The 22,460-nt window shown below is 41.4% G+C and overlaps 1 protein-coding gene across 1 annotated transcript in view; it reads right to left on the bottom strand.

Annotated features, from left to right (window-relative positions):
• Window positions 1-17,847: 17,847 nt before the first annotated feature.
• The window catches only part of LOC130016297 (survival of motor neuron-related-splicing factor 30-like), a 40,905-nt gene continuing 36,292 nt past the window's right edge, over window positions 17,848-22,460 (bottom strand). The window contains 1 exon segment of the mRNA XM_056106974.1: window positions 17,848-17,975. Within this exon segment, the coding sequence (XP_055962949.1) occupies window positions 17,848-17,975 (128 nt within the window).

Raw genomic sequence — 22,460 nt, 5'->3', positions numbered from 1 at the left:
ATAAAATAAAAGTGCAGAAATATGAAGTAGAGCAAACAAAATCTCTTCAACAAGTGGTGCTGGGAAAACTTGTCAGCTGCATTCAGGACAATGAATCAAACCTTTCTCTAATGCCAAATAGAAAGGCCAAATAAAAATGTATTAAAGATCTTGATATCAGACCTGAATATATAAGGTGCATAGATGAACACACAGACAGGACTATCCATAATATTAAAGTTCAAGATATCCTCAAGGATTAAACACCACTGACCAAATCAGTGGAAGCAAAGATAAACAAATAGGATGACATTAAATTAAATATTTTCTGCAACAAAAAGGAAATGATGGCCAGCATACCAAGATGGCACACAGCATTAGGGAAATTATTTTCTTGTCACTCCTCTGAGAAGGGTTTAATATCAAAGATATATAAGGATTTTACAAGAAATAAACATCCATCCCAGACACATGAAAAAATTCTCTACATCACATCATCAGAGAGATGCAAATCTAAACAGTGAGATATTATCTAACACCACAGAGACTGGCACACATCAAAAAGAACAAGACCAACCAGTGCTGGTGTGGATGTGGGGGTGGGGAGGAAGTTTCATTCACTACTAGTGGGAAAGTCGATTGGTCCATCCTTTCTGGAAAACTGTATGGACATTTCTAAAATAAACTAGGAACTGAGCTTCCATTTGACCCAACAACTACACCTCTTTGTTTATACCCTGAGGAACCAAATACAAAATGTAAAAAATACATTTGCACACCTATGTTCCTTGCAGCTCTATTCACAATAGCCAAAACCTGGAAACAGCCCAAATGTCCAAGAATAGATAACTGGATAAGAAAAAACTATGGTACATATGCACAACAGAATATTACTCAGCCAAAAGAATAAAGACATAAAACTTGCTGCTACATGGAGTGACCTGGAAAGTATCATGCTGTGTGAAGTTAGAAGGAGAGAGACTGATACAAAATGGCCTCTCTCTCTCATACACTAGAAAGAAAACATATCACAATCACAATCATCACAAATCATCCTGTTATTCGTCGATTGCCTCGAGCAGGCCCCAGTAACGTCTCCTTCATCCTAGCCCTGAGATTGTATTCAAGGCTCTTTAGGAGAATGAGACCCATCATTGTTACTGGTATTTGGCATATTGGGTACGCCACGGGGAGTTTGAATATAACTCCACGGGGAGTTTGAACATAAGAAAACATAAAGGTGGAATAATGAATGCCCAAAAACAGTGGAAGCAAAGAACATGAAAACTGCTATTAGGAAACATGCCTAATGAGGAGGCATGTTGAGGAGGCTGATGGATAAGGTATGGAGAGGGTAATGACTACCATGGAGGGAACTATTCAACTAGGAGGAGGCAGCAATGCTGAGAGGTGATAAATTGTTGTGTAAAAAACCCTATTGACAACAGTACCATGAACCACAGTGCAAAAAAATACACACACATATATAAAAGCACCTCTCATAGAGGTGGGTGGGAAGCATCAGGGGTGGAGTTGGGGCCATTGGTGAAGGGAAGTGAAGGGATCAGCATTGAAGCATTGTGTGTCTTATTCCCAATAATAAATAACTTTGCAATGTTATGGTGACTAAAAAAAAAGGAAAAAGAAAAAAGTTGGGGTTCAAAGACATAAATAACACCAGTAAATCCTCTGAGAGTGTCTTTAGTGACACCATCATGAGGATAAAAAGGTAAAAGGTAAAGGCCCTCCCGTTGTTCATCGATTTGCTCGAGCGGGCCCAGTAACGTCTCCATTGGAGATTTTGTTGTTACTGTGTTTGGCATATCGAATACATCACAGGCGGCTTGCCAGGCTCTGCCGTGCAGGCGAGATACTTTCAGTAGCTTCCCGGGCTCTCCGAGAAGGGTGGAGGAATCGAACTCAGGTCGGCCATGTTGGCTGCGTGCAAGGCAAAATAGCACAGGTAGTAGCAAAGCACAAAAGGATATGAGAGTTGAAATGAAAACACTACTACAATAAGAAATGACAGAGATGAAGAAAAATTTTATTTCTGTTGATATAAAAAAAAAGAAAGCATGAGGGTGGGGGTGCTGGGAAATGTACACTGGTGGAGGAATGTGTATTGGAATATCATATGACAGAAATTCAATCGTGAATAGCTTTGTAATTCTCTAAAAATAAAAAAAATTAAAGTATGAGAGAGCACAAGAAAGTATGGTGTCAAAATGAAAACACTACTACAATCAGAAATGACAGAAATGAAGAACCTTTTATTTCTGTTGATATAAGAAAAAGTAAGTATGAGAGTGAGGGGTAATGGGAGGGATCCTGGGGATACTGGTGCTGGGAAATGTACACTGGTGGAGGGATGGGTGCTGGAATACTGCATGACTAAAATTCAATTATGAATGGTTTTGCAATTCTCTAGATTTTTTAAAAAGTATGAGAGAGCACAAGAAAATATGAGAGTCGAAATGAAAACTCTACTACAATCAGAAATGATAGAAATGAAGAATATTTCACTTCTGATGATATAACAAAAAGTTAATGAAGTGTCGAACAGCAGAATAACAGAAGCTTAGCAAAAGATCAAGGAGTTCCAAGATGAGGAGAAAATTGCTAGGAAACAGCAGGAAATGGAAAACCTGAAAAAGAAATGAACAGCATACCAGGCAACTATGGAATGAGTTCAAGAAGAACCATATATCAGAGTTCTTGAAGACCTGAAAGGCAACTGTGATGATGAAACACTAGTTAAACCATCAAGAAGAACTTCCTGAATTGAGCATTACAGGAATTACCCCCAAGAGGCCATAAGGGTCCCAATGAATATAGACCGAGTTAGGAAAACGCCAAGACACATACTCAAAATGACAAAATACAAATATTTGGATATAAAATTGAATGCAGCAAGATCATAAAAGAAACTTTTATACAAAAGAATGCCTACTAGATATACAGCAGATCAAATGAGATTCTAAAAACCAGAAGAATATGGAAGGGTATAGTATAAAAGCTCAACAAAATGAACACATCACCAAGAATACTCTATCCAGCTAGATTATCCTTCAGATTTGAAGGAACTATACCGAGTTTCATTCTGTGTAAGCAACAGTGCAGGGAATTTGTAGCCTTGAAACCAGTTTTGCAAAAAGGGTTAAAAGAGGGGCTGGAGTGATAGTGATAGGGGCTGGGTAGTGCTCACATGCGGCTGACCCGGGTTCAATCCCCAGCATCCCCTATGAACCCCTGAGCACTGCGAGGAGTAATTCCTGAGTGCAGAGCCAGGAATAACCCTGTAGCATCGCCTGGTGTGACTCAAAAAGCCAAAAAATAAATAAAAAGTGTTAAAAGAGCTCCTTTAAAGGACAAGATAAACTTCCCATCATATGGCATTGATTATGGCACTCACTAATGGTGCATATGGTTGTCCACTATTAGATTTACAAAGGTTAAAAACAGCAATTCACCATCAAAAATTGACTTTTACTGATTTATTTTCTGATAATTCTATTTGCCACTCCTTTGTTTATTGGACTGAGTAATATGAAAATAAATGTTATATCTATGAAAAGGGGAGTAGGCTAGGTATGCAAGCAGGAACCTGCAGCTATAGGTGGAAGCAAAGGGACACTGGTGGTGGGATTGGAGATGTATGCCTGAAAATACTCTATTACAAACAACTTTGTAAATAATGGTTTCTCAATAAACATTCCTGAAAAACAACAACAAAAAAAGGATGCTCAAGAGACAGCTTTAAAGCACCTTAATGATCACCCCTTTCATAAATGATGGAACGTTCAATAATAATTTTGTATAAAGAATTTTACTAAATCACGATCACGATCATCCTGTTGTTCGTCGATTTCCTCGAGCAGGCACCAGTAACATCTCCTTCTTCCTAGCCCTGAGATTTTAAAAGAGCCATTTCAATGCTCTTTCAGGATTAGGAGAATGAGACCCATCATTGTTACTGGTATTTGGCATATTGAGTATGACACGGGAAGTTTGCCAGACTCTGCCGTGCGGGCAGGATACTTTTGGTAGCCTGCCAGTTCTCCAAAGGAAAATAATAAGATGTCGCGTGGCCGCAAATGCAGCTGCACACTTCCGGGAGCTGGGTTTTATAGTCTCTGCATCTTGGCCATTGATGAGACCAACCTGGCGCTGGCGGCAGCTGGTGTGTGTGAGGCCTACCTACTGGAAGATGGGGGGTTTCTGGGTGGAGAAGGCCCAGTTCCTATCCGAGTAGGCTTGGAGACCTCAGCCCTGGGACCCGCATGCCTGGGTTCCTCTGCCAGTTCTTTCATGCATAAGGCCCGTCCAGATGTGTGGAGAGTGGTCCCAGCACGGCCATGGCTGGCTCCGGAGGTCCTCAGCTGCTGGGGCTCTGTTCGGGGCGGGGGGGGGGGCAGAAACTCAACCCCCCCAAGGGGCCCCAGTGAGGACAGCCAGGTGCAGGGGCAAAAGACTCTGCGCTGTTCTCCTCTGGGAGCTGGGTTTTATAGTCTCTGCATCTTGGCCGTTGATGGGACCAACCTGGCACTGGTGGCAACTGGTGGGTGTGACACCTACCTACTGGAAGATGGGGGGGTCTGGGTGGAGAAGACCCAGTCCCTATCCAAGTAGGCTTGGAAACCTCAGCCCCGGGACCCACATGCCTGGGTTCCGCTGCCAGTTCTTTCATGCATGAGGCCAGTCCAGACGTGTGGAGAGTGGTCCCGGCATAGCCGTGGCTGGTTCCAGAGGTCCTCAGCTGCTGGGGCTCTCTTTGAGGTGGGGGGGGGAGAGAAACTCAACCCTCCCACCTCCAAGAGGCCCCGGTGAGGACAGCCAGGTGCAAGGGCAGGAGACTCTGCCGTGTAATCCCATCAACAGACAAAACCCAGAGACTATAAATAAAGCCCAGCTCCTGGAAGAGAACAGCGCAGAGTGTCCTGCCCCCGCGCCTGGCTGTCCTCGTCGGGACCCCTTGAAGGGGTCAGGTTGAGTTTCCCTCCCCGCCCCGAGCAGAGTTCTGGCAGCCGAAGACCTCCAGAACCAGCCACAACCATGCTGAGACCACTCTCCACACTCATGAAGGTACCAGCAGAGGAACAAAGGCATGCGGGTCCCGGGGCTGAGATCTCCAAGCCTGCTCGGATCGGGGCTGAACAACCTCCACCCAGATCCTCCGTCTTCCAGTAGGCAGGGGTCACAACCACCAACTGGCCCCCTGGTGCGATGTAATCCCATCAACGGCCAAGACCCAGAGACTATTATTTTTTGTATGAAAATATATTTATTATTTTAAGGTTATTTTTTATTTATTTATTTATTTTTATTTATTAGTGAGACACCATGAGGTACAGTTGTAGACTTACAAATTTTGTGCTTGGGTTTCAATTATACAATGATCAAATACCCATCCTTCCACCAGTGACCATTTTCCACCACCACGGATCCCAGGATCCCTCCCACCCCCCATCTCCCCCATCCCACCCTGCCTCTGTGGCAGGGCATTCCTCTCTGTTCTCTCTCTCCTTTTGGGAGCTGTGGTTTGCAAAAGAGGCATTGAGTGGCAATCATGTTTGGTCGATAGTCTACTTTCAGCATGCTTCTTCCATCCTGGGAGGATCCTCCCAACACCCTTCATTTGGTGCTCCCTTCTCTATCTGAGCTCCCTTTCGCCCTAGCATGTGTGGCTGGCCTCCAATCCATGGAGCAAAATTCCTGGTACTAATCTCGGCCACTCTTGGGTGTTAGTCTCCTGTCTTGTTACAATAAAGACAACACAATATTTCACTTGGTCACTTGACATCCTGTTACTCATCAATTTGCTCAAGTGGGTGCCAGTAACATCTCCATTTGTCCCTATCGTGTGGTAGTCCAAATGGTGTCTGCTCACTCCAGGAACACAAAGAGCCTCAAACTGGTTGTTGAGGGTCTTGACAAAGAAGTTGGACCATCTCATAGGTGGGTGGCCACGCAATCTTTTGACATCCCGTGGAATCTAGTCAGTAATGGCTCTAGTTCAGCAGTCGTCTCCAAAACACATTATGTGTCCAGCTGATCTTATTTTCGAAGCCTTGGAAAACAAGACAGTGTCCCTGATTCTCGATCGTAGACGGAGGTTGGAACCACGGATTCTTTCTCTCATTTGAGTGAAGCGTGACACTCCAAGCATAGCTCTCTAGATTCCTCTTTGGGAGATCTGAATAGGATTGTCATCCTGTTTTAATAGGGTCCAGGTGTCTGAGGCGTATGTTAATGCAGGAAGAACAGTGGAATCGAAGAGATGTGCCAGCAGCCGGAGGTTTTTCGTCCTCTTAGCTAATTCTTCGACACTCTTGAAGGTGTTCCAAACCACTCTCTTCCTCCTGCACAACTCAGGTGCCAGATCATTCATCATGTTGAGTTCTCGACCTAGGTACATGTAACTGTTGCATTCGGAGATGTTATTTCGTTCAGAGTGAATGGAACGTCAGGAACGAGACCTGACAATAAACATTGTCTTTGTGAGATTCAGATGTAGTCCGACCTTTCCGCACTCACGGTCAAAGTTAGCCAGCATTTGTGCCACTTGGCTAATGTTTGGTGTTATTAGAACGATGTCATCAGCAAAGCGGAGGTAGTGTAGTTGCTGACGGTCTATCTTCACTCCCATTCCTTCCCATCCAGTTGTTGCATGATGTCATGTCCTTGTCAACACAAACTTGGCCATGAGCATTGATTCATTTAAATACCTAACAACCCGAATAGGACCACTACACTTGAATAGATGTGGCTCACTGCTGGCAGTTTCTATCTTCATTGTCTATGCACCAACATCCAATTATGATGGAGAAATTGAGAAGTTCTATATGGAGCTGGAGAAGTTCTATAAACAAGACCACACCTTCTACAAGATCATTGTCGGTGATTTTATTTTTTTATTTTATTTTATTTTTTTGCTTTTTGGGTCACACCCGGTGGTGCTCAGGGGTTACTCTTGGCTTTGCACTCAGGAATCACTCCTGGCGGTGCTCAAGGGACCATATGGGATGCTGGGAATCGAACCTGGGTCGGCTGCGTGCAAGGCAAACACCCTACCCGCTGTGCTATTGCTCCAACCTATGTCGGTGATTTTAATGTCAAGATAGGACTGAGAAGATCAGCTGAAGAACTCCACATCAGGACCCATGGCCTAGAATGGAACGAACGGGTGACAGACTGTCTGAGTTCATCATGTCAACCAAGACCATCCATGGTAACTCACAGTTCCAGGAGGTCAAATCTAAACACTGGACATGGGAGTCTCCCATGGATGATTCCACAACAAAATTGACCACATCATATTCAAATGACGGTTTTGCCTGACTGATGTCACTGTTGTCCCAAAATTCCAAATGGGATCAGACCACCATCTCCTTTGTGCAAATTTCTACTTCATAGAGCAGGGAGAAAGGGCTGCAAAGTTTAAGAAGAGAACTCCCAGAACATTGTGGCACCATGGGAAGATGCTGTCGTTGACAGCATTGACAAAGAATACAATCAACTGGTTCAGCACCTCCATGATTGTGTGAGGACTGCCGAGAGAAAGATAGCTACAAAAAGATGCCTGTCTTCGAAAACTCTTGAGCTCATTCACCAACATGGCTTGGGCGCAAGCCTCAGGTAACTGCAAGCAAACGCCCGAGCTCGCAAAGCAGTGCAGAGAATCAATCAGGGAAGACCTCAAACAGAGAAGAACAGCAGTGCTGGCAGATGTGGCAGAAGCCTGGAAAAGAATTCGCAACACCCGCCTGTCCTTCGCCAACTACAAACCAAGATGACTCCGCTCTGACATCCTGATGGATCTATCACATCTTCCAGAAGGGCAATGGAGAAGATTATCCATGACTTCTACTCGGATTTCTTCAATAGCCACATCCACCTGCCCACATACCAAATTCCTCAGGATGGATATGTCGTTCCCGGTGTTCTCCCTCCCGAAATCCAACATGCCATTTCATCAGCAAAGATATGAACATCACCTGGCCCAGACAAGGTCAGACCTGACCCCCTTTAAAACCTGCCATAAGTACTCATCAATACACTGGCTCACTCTTCACATGCTACCTGTCTGAATGCAAGGTTCCTTCACAATGGAAAACCAGCAGGACTGTTCTACTGTACAAGAAGGGAGACAGCCACAACATTGGAAGCTATCACCTGATCTGCCTGTTGTCTGTCATCTACAAGCTGTTCACTCGAGTCATCCTGAATAGGATTAGCAGAACACTAGATGAAGGACAACCATGTGAGCAAGCCGGGTTCCAAAAAGGATTCAGCACAATCGACCATATCCACACAATAACCAAGCTCATTAAGGTTTCTCGGGAGTTCAAGATGCTGCTCTGTTTAACATTCATTGATTTAAAGAAGGCCTTTGATTCTGTTGAGACAGAAGCGGTTATTGAAGCCTTAGCCAAACAGGGCATTCAAACTCAATACATCAGGATCCTCCGTGAACTGTATTACGGATTCACTATCAGGATCTCACCATTCTACAAGGAAGTGATCATCGATGTCAAGAGAGGGGTTTGGCAGGATGATACCATTTCACCGAAACTCTTCAGTGCTACCCTCAAGAACAAAAAAATCTATGATAATAATGATTTCCACTTACTGGTGAAGGTTCATCTGCAGTCCTTTGCAATTCATCAGGGGATGCTTTTTCAGGATCATATATCCATATAAACACAACCTACAAAAAACATTTGCATGTCTTAACATTTTGCACAAAATTTTATTTTTAACTACGGAAAATCTTAACCCTAACTTTTTCACTTAAACTTTTTTATTATTATATGTTTTAAATCAAAAGCAGTGTATGCTGTTTTAAAATAAATGAAATAATGCAAAGACATATGAAAGAAGAGTTAGTAATATCCTCCTACATTCTAAGATGTCAAAACTTCATATAATTGCCTATAAACCTTTCTCAACACTCAAATCTCACCACCCCACATACTTGCTCACTTTCTTAAAAAGTGAAATAACTCTAATTTCTATTAGAAATTAGTTTTCCTGTTCCCCTCCCTTTGTGATTCTGATGACTACAGGTTACACATTTGCTTGTAGTGATCACAATTTGAGGTGGTTCTCATCTATAAGAACCTCACTTGTGTGTGGTGTGGCCAAGGTCACACACACTGGGTGAACAGGATATCACAACGGTAGTGCATCAGATCACTCTGAAGAAATATGGGGCAATTAGGGGGAAACAAATTTATAACTTCACTCCTTTAAGTGGTCTACTAAGTCCCTGGAACTAAAAATGTCATTTGTAAATTGCCTTTGTCTTTTGTCACATTTTGGCCATTTTAATAGGGTTTGGGGAATGCTATGTGGTCATGGGGATATTTTGAGTGAAATGGGAGTTATTCTAGTTTTAGAAGTGCCCCAATGTTTTCTATATTAAATTCCGTTCCCATTAATAAGAAATCTTTCCTGTCTATTGCATTATTATAGCCATAAAATAACTATTCACTCTCAATTTAACTTTGGCTACCCAAAGTATATACGGACTCGTGTTGGCGCAGATGAGAAAGGGATCCTTCCTCACTGCTGGTGGGAATGCTGACTGGTTCAGCTCTTTTGGAAAATAGTATGGACAATTCTCAAAAAATTAGAAATTGAACTCCCATTTGACCCAGCAATTCCATTCCTGGAAATATATGCCAGAGAGGCAAAAAAGTATAGTTGAAGTGATATCTGCACTTGTTTGTTCATTGCAGCACTGTTTGCAAAAGCTAGAATCTAGAAAAAAACCTGAATGCCCAAGATCAGATGACTGGTTAAAGAAACTTTGGTACATCTACACAATGGTGTACTATGTAGCTGTTAGAAAGGATAACACTGTCACTGTCCTCCCGTTGTTCATTGATTTGCTCGAGAGGGCCCAGTAACGTCTCCATTGTGAGACTTCTTGTTACTGTGTTTGGCATACTGAATACTCTCAGTAGCTTGCCAGGGTCCTTGAGAGGGGCGGAGGAATCGAACCTGGCTCGACCAGGCTGGCTGCATGCAAGGCAAACGCCCTACCGCTGTGCTATCACTCCAGCACAAGTCATGAAATTTACATACAAGTGGTACTATATATGGAAAGTATCATGCTAAGCGAAATGAATCAGAAAAAGAGGGACAGAAATAGAAAGATCGCATTCATCTGGGGAACAGAAAGTAACAAAATAGGAGACTAACACCCAAGAATAGTCGAGATCAGTACCAGGAGGTTTACTCCATGGCTTAGAGGCCACCCACACATGCTAGGGGAAAAGGCAGCTCAGATAGAGAAGGGAGCACCAAATAAAAGGTGTTGGGAGGATCCTCCCAGGATGGGTGAAGCATGCTGAAAGTAGACTATAGACCAAACATGATTGCCATTCAATGCCTCTTTTGCAAACCACAACACCCAAAAGGAGAGAGAGAGCAAAAGGGAATGCCCTGCCACAGAAGCAGGGTGGGATGAGGGGATGGGGAGTGGGAGAGACACAGGGATTAATGGTGGTGGAGAATGGGCACTGGTGGAAGGATGGGTACTCAATCATTGTATAACTGAAACCCAAGCACAAAAATTTGTAAGTCTACAACTGTACCTCATGGTATTTCACTAATAAAAATAAAAATTAAAATTAAAAAAAAAACATGAGCAACAACAACAAAAAAACTCACTTTATGGAGAAGATTATCCATGACTTCTACTCAAATCTCTTAGATAGCCATGTCCACTTGCCGACATACCAAATTCCACAGGATGGGTATGTCGTTCCTAACGTTCTCCCTTCCGAAATCCGACACGCCATTTCGTTGGTAAAGAAGCAAACAGCACCCGGCCCAGACAAGGTCAGACCTGAACACCTGAAGAACCTGCCGTCAGTACTCATCAATACACTGGCTCGGCTCTTCACTCGCTACCTGTCTGAATGCAAGGTTCCGTCCCAATGGAAAACCAGCAGGACCGTACTACTGTTCAAGAAGGGAGACATCCATGACATTGGCAACTATCGCCCGATCTGCCTATTGTCTGTCATCTACAAGCTGTTCACTCGAGTCATCCTGAATAGGATTGGCAGAACACTAGATGAAGGACAACCATGCGAGCAAGCAGGGTTCCGCAAAGGATTCAGCACCATCGACCATATCCACACGGTAACCAAGCTCATTGAGGTTTCTCGGGAGTTCAAGATGCCGCTCTGCTTAACGTTCATTGATTTAAAGAAGGCCTTTGATTCTGTTGAGACGGAAGCGGTCATTGAAGCCCTAGCCAATCAGGGCATTCAAGCCCAATACATCAGGATTCTCCGTGAGCTGTATTGCGGATTCACTACCAGGATCTCACCATTCTACAAAGAAGTGATCGTTGATGTCAAGAGAGGGGTGCGGCAGGGTGATACCATTTCACCGAAACTCTTCAGTGCCACCCTCGAGAACATCATGCGACGACTGGAATGGGAAGGAATGGGAGTGAAGATAGATGGTCGGCAACTACACCACCTCCGCTTTGCTGATGACATTGTTTTAATAACACCAAACATCAGCCAAGCGGCACAAATGCTGGCCGACTTTGACCGTGAGTGTGGAAAGGTAGGACTACAGCTGAATCTTACGAAGACAATGTTTATGAGAAACAGCCTTGTTCCTGACGCCCCATTCGCTCTCAATGGAACGACCATCTCCGAATGCAACAGCTATGTGTACCTAGGTCGAGAGGTCAACATGAGAAATGACCTGGCACCCGAGCTGCGCAGGAGGAAGAGAGCGGCTTGGAACGCCTTCAAGAACGTCGAAGAAATAGCTAAGAGGACGAAGAACCTCCGGCTCCGGGCACATCTCTTTGATTCCACTGTTCTTCCTGCATTAACATATGCCTCAGAGACCTGGGCCCTACGCAAACAAGATGAGAACGCCATTCAGGTCTCCCAAAGAAGAATAGAAAGAGCTATGCTTGGAATAACACGTTTCACTCAAATGAGAGAACGAATCCGGAGTTCTGACATCCGTCGACGATCAAGGATCAGGGACGCTGTCTCATATGCCAAGGTGTCGAAAATCAGACGGGCTGGTCACGTAATGAGATTTAAAGACGACCGTTGGACTAGAGCTGTTACTGATTGGATTCCACGGGATGTCAAGAGACCGCGTGGCCGCCCACCTACCAGATGGTCAGACTTCTTTGTCAAGATCATGAACGATCGGTTTGAGGCCCTCCATGTTCCCGGAGCGAAGAAATGCCATTGGGCTACACTAGCACGCGACAGGGACAAATGGAGACGTTACTGGCGCCCGCTCGAGCAAATCGACGACTAACGGGAAGTTAAGTGATTAAGTGATTAAGTGACACTTAAAAAAACAAAAACAAAGAATATATGGGCTCATTCAAGCATCTTGACTCAATATGAGAAGCTTAATATTATTATTTTTCTGCCTCTTTTTTTCTAATAAATAATTGTTTGAAGAAAATTAAAATATTCAATATTAATTTCTAAATACAGTCATTTTATTTTAATTCTTTTTTTCCCTTTATTTTATTTTATTTTTTTTAAAGTTGTAGATTTACAATTTTTTGTGCTTTGGTTTCAATTATACAATGATCAGATACCCATCCCTCCACCAGTGCCCATTTTCCACCACCATGGATAATATCCCTCCCACCCCCATCCCCCATCCCCCCCTGCCTCTGTGGCAGGGCAATCCCCTGTGTTCTCTCTCTCCTTTTGGGTGTTGTGGTCTGCAAAAGAGGCATTGAGTGGCAAACATGTTCAGTCCATAGTCTACTTTCGACATGCATCTCCCCTCCTGGGAGGATCCTCCAAACATCCTTTATTTGGTGCTCCCTTCTCTATCTGAACAGCCCTTTCCTCTAGGATACCCGGCTGGCCTCTAAGTTATGGAGTAATCCTCCTGGTGCTGATCTCAGCTATTCTTGGGTATTAATCTCATACTTTGTTACTTTATATCCCCCAGATGAATGCAATCTTTCTATGTCTATCCCTCTCTTTCTGACTCATTTCGCTTAGCATGATACTTTCCATATTGTACCACTTGTATGTAAATTTCATGACTTCATCTTTTCTAAGAGCTACATAGTACTCCATTGTGTAGATGTACCAAAGTTTCTTTAACCAGTCATCTGTTCTTGGGCATTCAGGTTTCTTCCAGTTTCTGGCTATTGTAAAGAGTGCTGCAATGAACAAACAAGTGCAGATGTCACTTCGACTATACATTTTTGCCTCTCTGGGATATATTCCCAGGAGTGGTAATGCTGGGTCAAATGGGAGCTCAATTTCTAATTTTTTGAGAATCGTCCATACTGTTTTCCAGAAGGGCTGAACCAGTCGACATTCCCACCAACAGTGAAGGAGTGTCCCTTTCTCGCCACATCCACGCCAGCATCGGTTGCTTTTGTTCTTTTGAATGTGGGCCAGTCTCTGAGGTGTGAGATGGTATCTCATTGTGGTTTTGATCTGCATCTCCCTGATGATTAATGATGTAGAGCATTTTCTCATGTGCTTTTTTGCCATTCGGATTTCTTCTTTGAGAAAGTTTCTGTTCATTTCATTGCCCCATTTTTGGATGGGGTTGGATGTTTTCTTCTTGTGGAGTTTAACCAGTATTTTGTATATCCTGGATATCAACCCCTTGTCAGATGTGTATTCGGTGAATATCCTTTCCCATTCTGTAGACTGTCTTTGTATTTTGGTCACTGTTTCTTTGGAGGTGCAGAAGCTTCTTAGTTTAAGATAGTCCCATTTATCTATCTCTGTTTTCACTTGCTCGGCCAGTGGCGTGGCATCTTTGAAGATACCGTTAGCTTCAATGTCATGGAGGGTTTTGCCAACTTTATCTTCAATGTACCTTATGGTTTCTGGTCTGATGTTGAGGTCTTTAATCCATTTTGATCTTACTTTTGTACATGGTGTTAGGCAGAGTTCTGAGCCTATTTTTTTGCATGTAGCCGTCCAGTGATGCCAACACAATTTATTAAAGAGGCTTTCCTTACTCCACTTCACATTACTTGCACCTTTATCAAAGATTATATGAGCATATGATTGAGGAGAGATGTCAGTGTATTCAACCCTGTTCCATTGGTCTGCAGTTCTGCCTTTGTTCCAGTACCATGCTGTTTTAATTATTACTGCTTTGTAGTACAGTTTGAAGTTCGGGAGGTTGATTCCTCCCATTTTCTTTTTCCCAAGAATTGCTTTAGCTATTCGTGGGGGCTTATTGTTCCATATAAATTTCAAGAGTGTTTGCTCCATTTCTTTGAAGAATGTCATGGGTATCCTTATAGGGATTGCATTGAATTTATACAATGCTTTCGGTAGTATTGCCATTTTGACAATGTTAAGTCTCCCGACCCATGAGCAGGGGATATCTTTCCATTTCCTCATGTCCTCTTTTATTTCCTGAAGTAGCGTTTTGTAGTTTTCTTTGTACAGGTCCTTTACTTCCTTAGTTAAGCTGATTCCTAGGTACTTGATTTTCTGGGGCACAATTGTGAATGGGATTGTTTTTTTCATGTTGCTTTCTTCTCTCTCACTGTTTGCGTATAGGAAAGCCATGGACTTTTGGGTATTGATTTTATAACCTGCAACTTTACGAGTCTATTGTTTCTAGGAATTTTTTGGTGGAAGTTATTGGGTTCTCTAAGTAGAGTATCATATCATCTGCGAATAGTGAGAGCTTGATTTCTTCCTTTCCTACCTGAATGCCCTCAATATCTTTTTCCTGCCTAATCGCTATTGCAAGTACTTCCAGTACTATATTGAACAGCAGTGGAGAGAGTGGGCATCCCTGTGTCGTCCCTGATCTTAGAGGGAAGGCTCTCAGTTTTTCCCCATTGAGGATGATGCTTGCTGTAGGCTTGTGGTAGATGGCTTTAATTATGTTGAGGAAGGTCCCCTCTATACCCATTTTGGCTAGGGTTTTCATCATAAAGGGGTGCTGGATCTTATCAAATGCTTTCTCTGCATCTATTGATATGATCATATGCTTTTTATCTTTTCTTTTGTTGATATGGTGGATTATGTTGATTGATTTCCGAATGTTAAACCATCCTTGCATCCCTGGGATGAATCCTACTTGGTCATGGTGTATGATCTTTTTAATGAGTAGTTGGATTCTATTTGCTAGTAGTTTGTTGAGGATCTTTGCATCTGTGTTCATCAGGGATATCGGCCTGTAATTCTCTTTCTTTGTGGTATCTCTGTCTGCTTTTGGTATCAGTGTGATATTTGCTTCGTAGAAACTGTTTGGAAGTGTTTTTGATATTTCAATTTCGTGGAAAAGCTTAAAGAGCATTGGGAGTAAGTCCTCTATTTTAATTCTTAACATTCAAATATAACTCTTATATCTTGCCACATTCCTTAAATTCAGCTTAAATATCTTTTGGTCTTAAGGCCTCATAGATTTTAAAATTAAGAATTCCAAAGAGCTTGAGCTGGAGCAATGGTACAGTGGAAAGGGTGTTAGCCTTGCATACAGCTGACCCATGTTTGATTCCTGGCACTCCATTATGATTTCCGAGCCTTCTAGGATTAATTCCTGAGCACATAGTCAGGAATAACTCCTGAGCACCATCGATATGGGCCCCCAAACAATCAAACGACAATTAAAAAAAACTCTTTGACGTGGGTTAGATATAATATTTGCTACAAAAAAGAAACAATATCTAATGCTATATACAAATCTATTTTTAAAATCCAATAAACCATTTTGAGTCGGAAAGAGCGGGACAGACATAAAAAGATTGCATTCATCTGGGGAATACAAAGTAACAAAATGGGAGACTAACACCCAAGAATAACCAGGAGATTCACTCCATGGCTTGGAGGCCAGCTGCACACGCTGCGGGGAAAAGGCAGTTCAGATAGAGAGGGGAGCACCAAGTAAAGTGTGTTGGGGGAATCCTCCCAGGATGGAAGAAGCATGCTGCAAGTATACTACAGACTGAACATGATTGCCACTCAATGCCTCTTCGGCAGACCAAAGCACCCAAAAGGAGAGAGAGAACAAAAGGGAATGCTCTGCCACAGAGGTGGGGCGGGATATAGGAAGGTGGGGAAGGGATGCTGGGAGCATTGGAGGTGGGGAATGGGCACTGGCAGAGGGATGGGTACTCAATTATTGTATAACTGAAACCCATGCACAAAAATTTGTAAGTCTAAAAATATAAACCAATCAATAAATAAAATTTGCATGTCTGGTGACCTGGGAAAAAAAACAAAACAAAACAAAAAGAATCCAATAAACCATTTTCACATTAACAATAGCAACATTTAAAAATAAATTTTCCAAAATAAGAAATAAAAATGACTGTATCAGGAGGTGGAGTGATAGTACTGTGGGTAGGCATTTGCCTTGCACGTGGCTGATCAGGGTTTGATTCCAGGCAACCCTTAAGGTCCTCTATTCACTATTAGGAGTATTTCCTGTGTCAAGAGCCAGGAATAACACCTGATCATCGCTGGGGTGTGGTAAAAATAATAATAATAATAATAATAATAGTAAAGTGACTACTATACTTTGCATTACAAAGTAGCCTAACTATCTTTCTTAATAGACAACATCCTGAGTTATCAGCCCTTCTCCTGCATTTAAGTGTTTGCAAATGTTCTTTGAGTGGAAACAGTGCTTGGCAATATGAGATTGAAAAAGGAAAGACTCATCTGAAAGTTCCTGTGGTACTCCAGGTGTGTTCAAACCATAACAAGTACCATCTGCAAATTTTGTTAAAAGAGTAGTTTAGAAAAATTATTCTTTTAATTATGAAGGATAGGAGGAAAATAATGTAGTAGCAATAAAATATTAAAATGCTTAATGTTTTACCTGGGTTGAACTGTTAAAGTCATTTCTGTTGGTAAAAAGAACACATTTCAGTAAAATTCTACTTTAAGTTTTACTAAATTTCAATACTCTCTTTTAGGTTCATTAAAGATAAATAAGAAATTAAAGACTGAATGTAGAAAGTACCACACATATTTCTACAGTTTAATATATTTATCAGTTCTCACCACAGAGGCTTTTAGAAGCTTAAGTTTGCATTGGTCCTTAGCAAAATGACAAGCTCTCAGAGCTAAAGTTGCATGATTAATGTTCTTCAAGTATCTGTCCTAATCACTCCTCATTATATAATGTTTATACTTATATGTCAAGGATGTATAATGCCAGTAAATTAATTTTAATTATCACTGCAAATCCCTCATTCACCATTCTTTCAATGTACCTATTCTAAAATGAATAATATTCTTTTGCATAATTGGTTGCACATTTTAAAGATTCTTTCTTAAAGATTTCTGTATATTTTTATCATAAATATTTCAGAAGTCAATGTTTCAGGACTCCATTATTTCATTTGCAAAATATTGCACATTGTCTATCTTATTAAGATCCAAACAATACAAAGACATTTGGGGGTTAGTCAATGAGTCTTCAGTGAACTTTGAAGACCAGATAATAAACATATTTCATATGTCCAATCTGACAAGAAAGCTACGACTATAAAGGTACCACTACTGAAAACAGACACTAAATATATTTATAGATAAAGTGTTCAGAGCTTATCAAGTACTAGGTTGATCAAAAAGATCCCTAGAGCCCTGGAACTGAAATATTCTGCATATTAGGCTAGTTGTCAGAGGCACCAAAAAGGAGAGAAAAAGAGGACCACTAAGTTAACTACCAGGACACCTAAGAAAGTAAACTTGACAACAGAATTTAAAAAAAAACATTTAATACATTAATAAATATTTTAGTGTCACTCCTAAAACAGTAAAGGTTAATCAGACATTACCTTTTAGTAAAGGTTATCTTTAGTTACTTCTGTAACCTTTGCTAGAAGTAATCTTTTAAAGAGAGTTACTATCAGTGGATGGTAAAGTAACAATCTTGATTCCCATCTAAAGATAATATTAGCATATTTTTCTGGATCTTTATCAATTTGCTTAACTTTATTGAGTTTGTGCACACATTGAAGTGCAGAACAAAAGAGGCTGAAAGAGAAAAACCGCAATTGAGGTTATCAGAGGTAAGTGGATTATAAAAAGAGAGAAAATGGAGGCTGGAGTGATAGCACAGCGGATAGGGTGTTTGCCTTGCACACGGGTTCGATTCCCAGCATCCCATCTGGTCCCCTGAGCACTGCCAGGAGTAATTCCTGAGTGTAGAGCCAGGAGTAACCCTTGTGCATTGTCGGGTGTGACGCTCCCCCCCAAAAAAGAGAGAAAATGACTGGGAAAATTATTACAAGTAATTTGTAAGAGGCTGAAGAGGTTGTACTTGCTTCCACGCACATACACAAAAATTGGAGAAATATACAGATAATTTTATGTCTCTTGTACAGTGATGGCATACAAACTCATGACACATAATCTTATGAAGTATCCATATTTTAAAGAATTCTTCAAAGCAACAGTCCAAATGGTGCTGACTGAAATGATAAGTTTAGTGAATTAAGAACTTCAACAAGGACAAAGAAAGTTTGAGAAAGTACAAACAGAAACCATAAAGCAAAAGAATGGAGTCACTCAACAGCAGAATGTAAAAAAGTCCCAAATCAAATCTTCTTGATATAACGAAGTGGAAGTCATCCAGAAACATTAGAAAAAGAACAATTAAAAACAGTAAGGTAACATCCAATATTTATGGGACAATATTAAGAACAAGATTCATTTCAGATATGGGTTTCAGAAGGAAAAAGAGAGACAAAATTATTATTTGAAGAAATAATAGTTAAGCGTTTCTCCCAGCTGAGGAAAGAGATAACCAAGATCCAGAAAACTTGAGAATTCCAAGCAAAACAACCCCACTGGAATAAAGAAGGGATAATTGTTGGAGGTATCACTCAGGATGCGAGATTATGAACCAAACATGATGGCCTCTTAGTACCTGTATTGCAAACCATAACACTCTAAAGGAGAGAGAGAGAAAGAGGGAATGTGCCTGCTACAAAGGCAGGAGGTGGGAAGGGGTGAGGGTGGTGGGAGGGATACTAGGAACATTGTGGTGGAGAATGGACACCGGTGGAGGGATGGGAGTTTGATTATTGTATAACTGAAACATAATCATGAAAGTTTGTAAGTCTATATGTAACTGTTTATCATGGTGATTCAATAAAAAAAATTTTAAATAAATTTTTAAAAACAAGCACACACATAGACACATTAGAATTGAAGTCATAAAAATCAAAGATAGACTTCTAGGGGCTGGAGTGATATCACAGCAGGTAGGGTGTTTGCCTTGCACTTGACCAACCCACGTTCGATTCCCAGCATCCCATGTGGTCCCCTGAGCATTGCCCAGAGTAATTCCTGAGTGCATGAGTCAGGAGTAACCCCTGTGCATTGCCAAGTGTGACCTAAAAAGAAAAAAAAAGACTTCTAAAAGCAGTAAGAGGAAAGTAAAGATTCATAGGAACCTCCACAAAACTATCATCAGGTTTCTCAATGGAAACTCTATAGACATGAAGGAAGTGGCATGGCTTATACAAAGTGCTGAATGGAAAGACATCCAACCAGGAACATTTTGCACAACTAGATTATCACTCAGATTTGAAAGAGCATTTAAGACAACAAAAATTAAAAGAACTCATCATCACTAAAGTGTTCCTACAGGAAATACAAAAGGGACCAGGACAGAGAGTACAGACGCTAAGACATGTGATTAGCCCCAATTTGATCCCTGAGTACTGTCCCTGAGTGCAGAGCCAGAAATAGGCCTTAAGCACCAATTAATATGTCCCCCAAATCAATAAATACATAAGAGAAACACTAAAGGACTTTGTGTTTATGCAGGGCGGAGGTGGGGGAAGCCTCAGGGGACCATATTGGCTGCCAGAGACCAAACCCAAGTTATTAGCATACAAGGCAAGTGCCCTGTCCACTGCACTATCTCTCGGGCCCCTAGAGAGCTTTTATAACAGGCAAAGAAAGCCACTAGGAAATAGCAAGATGGTAAAAAAAAAAACTTTATATACATTATAAAATGTAGGAGAGAAAGAGAGTACTAATGAAGAACCATAATAAGTTCAATATATACTTGTTCTCATTTTAAAATCATTTTATTTGGGGCCGTACCTAGAAATAGTGTTGACTCCTGGCTCTGTGCTCAGGTATCACTCCTGGTGGGCTAGGGGGACAAAAGAGGGTCCCAGGGATCAACTACATGGAAGACAAGTGCCCTACCCACTGTCCTATCACTCTGGTCCCTTGATTTTTTTTCAGACCAGCAATAAACTTAACACTCTAGGTGTAAATCTTATGGTAACCTCAAAATAAATACTACAAAGGAGCACACAAATAAGGCAAATGGAATCAAATAATTATTCAGTAGTAGAAGGGAGGAGGATAAGTATAAGAAGCATACTAAAAAATCACGTGGAACCCACATAGAAAAATGGCAATAAACCTGTATACATCTGTACTTTCACTTAGTATCAATAGCCTGCATTCACGAACCAAAAGGCACAGACTAGACAATGGATCAAGAAATAAAATCTAACCCTGCAGTCTATGGGAGATCGGTAAGCTCCAATGTAGAAAGCTTGGAAAATAATCCTCCAGGAAAATGTCAGCTTAAAATAAAGTTAGCAACAGTCATTTGGCAAAACATATTATAAGAGACAGGGATAATGAGAAACATAAGTACATAACAATTAAAGCATCAATCCAACAAGTGGACTTAGTATTCATCAAAATATACACACCAAACGACAGAACATCAAATTATATAAAGCAACTATTAACATACATGCAGAGAGACAAACAGCAACATAATAGTAACGGGGAAATTTAACACCTGGGCCTCACCAATGGACAAAATCAACACGGAAACAACAATCTTACATTAGGAGTTGTTATACAAGCTTAATAAAAATTTATAGGGCTCTTCACACCAAATATATAAATACATATTTCGAGTGCACAGGGAACATTCTCCAGGAAAAAGTACATGTTGTTATACATAGTAAGTTTCAATAAGTCTTATATAAGTTATCCTTGGTGAATAATTGTTTTGATTTGCCTGTCCCTGAGCATGTGTGTGCACCTGTTGACCATCTGTTTGTGGAAGGATTTGTTCAGTTCTTTTCCTGTTTTTGATAGAACTGTCTTTCTTTTGAATAATGTGAGTTATTTATATATCTATTTCTATATAAAGGGCTTGAACGATAGCACAGCGGGTAGGGCGTTCGCCTTACAAGTGGCCAACATGGCCAACCCGAGTTCAATTCCTCCGCCCCTCTCGGAGAGCCCGGCAAGCTACCGAGAGTATTCGATATGCCAGACACAGTAACAACAAAGTCTCCAATGGAGACGTTACTGGGCCCGCTCGAGCAAATCGATGATCAACGGGAGGGCCTTTACCTTTTTACCTTTATATAAAGGTAATTAGGCCTTGTCAAATGTAAGGTATGCAAAAACATTCAGTAAGAATTAAAGTCCATTCTATAGGATTTATTTTTATTTTGCTGAAAGTTTCTCAATGCAGAACATTTTAGTTTGATGTAATCCTGTTGGGGATGGAGTGATAGCACAGCGGTAGGGCGTTTGCCTCTCGCACAGCTGGCCCGGCTGAGCTGGGTTCGATTCCTCCACCCCTCTCGAAGAGCCCAGCAAGCTACCGAGAGTCATTCACCCACATGGCAAAGCCTGGCAAGCTACCTGTGATGTATTCAATGCCAAAACATAGTAACAACAAGTCTCACAATGGAGACATTACTGGGCCCGCTTGAGCAAATTGATGAACAACGGGAGGACAGTGACAGTGACAGTAATCCTGTTAATCCTGTTTATTTTGCCTTTGTTTTCCTGGCCACAAAGTTGAATTCTGAAGACAACATCAAAACCAATATCATAGATTTCTCATTTTTTTTAACATATTTTATGGAATTGGATCTAACTTCTTAATTCTCTCTTTAAATTTTATTTATTTTCATTGAATCACTGTGAGATGGACCCTTAAAAAGCTATTCATTATTTGATTTCAGTCATGTAGTATTCCTCCATCAATGTACATTTCCCAGCACCATTGTCCCCAGGTTCCCTCCCATCACTCCTCACTCTTCACCCAATAGTCTGCCTCTATCGTGGGAGCTTTTCTTCTCTCTCTGTCTCTGTCTGTCTCTCTGCTTTTGAGCATTGTGGTCTGCAATATTGACACTGAGAGGTTATCAAGAATATCCCTTTACCTACTTTTAAAACTCAGTTCTTATCCAACCCCATCAAAAAATGGGGTAACGAAATGAACAGAAACTTTCTCAAAGAAGAAATCCGAATGGCTAAAAGGTACATGAGAAAATGCTCTACATCACTAATCATCAGGGAGATGCAGATAAAAACAACAATGAGATATCATCTCACAACACAGAGACTGGCCCACATCCAAAAGAACAAAAGCAACCAGTGTTGGCGTGGATGTGGCGAGAAAGGGACCCTCCTTCACTGCTGATGGGAATGCCGACTGGTTCAGCCCTTTTGGAA

Source organism: Sorex fumeus, unplaced genomic scaffold (assembly GCF_029834395.1).
Source record: "Sorex fumeus unplaced genomic scaffold, SorFum_2.1 ptg000007l, whole genome shotgun sequence".
Lineage (NCBI taxonomy): Eukaryota > Metazoa > Chordata > Mammalia > Eulipotyphla > Soricidae > Sorex > Sorex fumeus.
The sequence above is the reverse complement of the archived record's forward strand: the minus strand, read 5'-3'. Positions and strand labels throughout refer to the sequence as shown.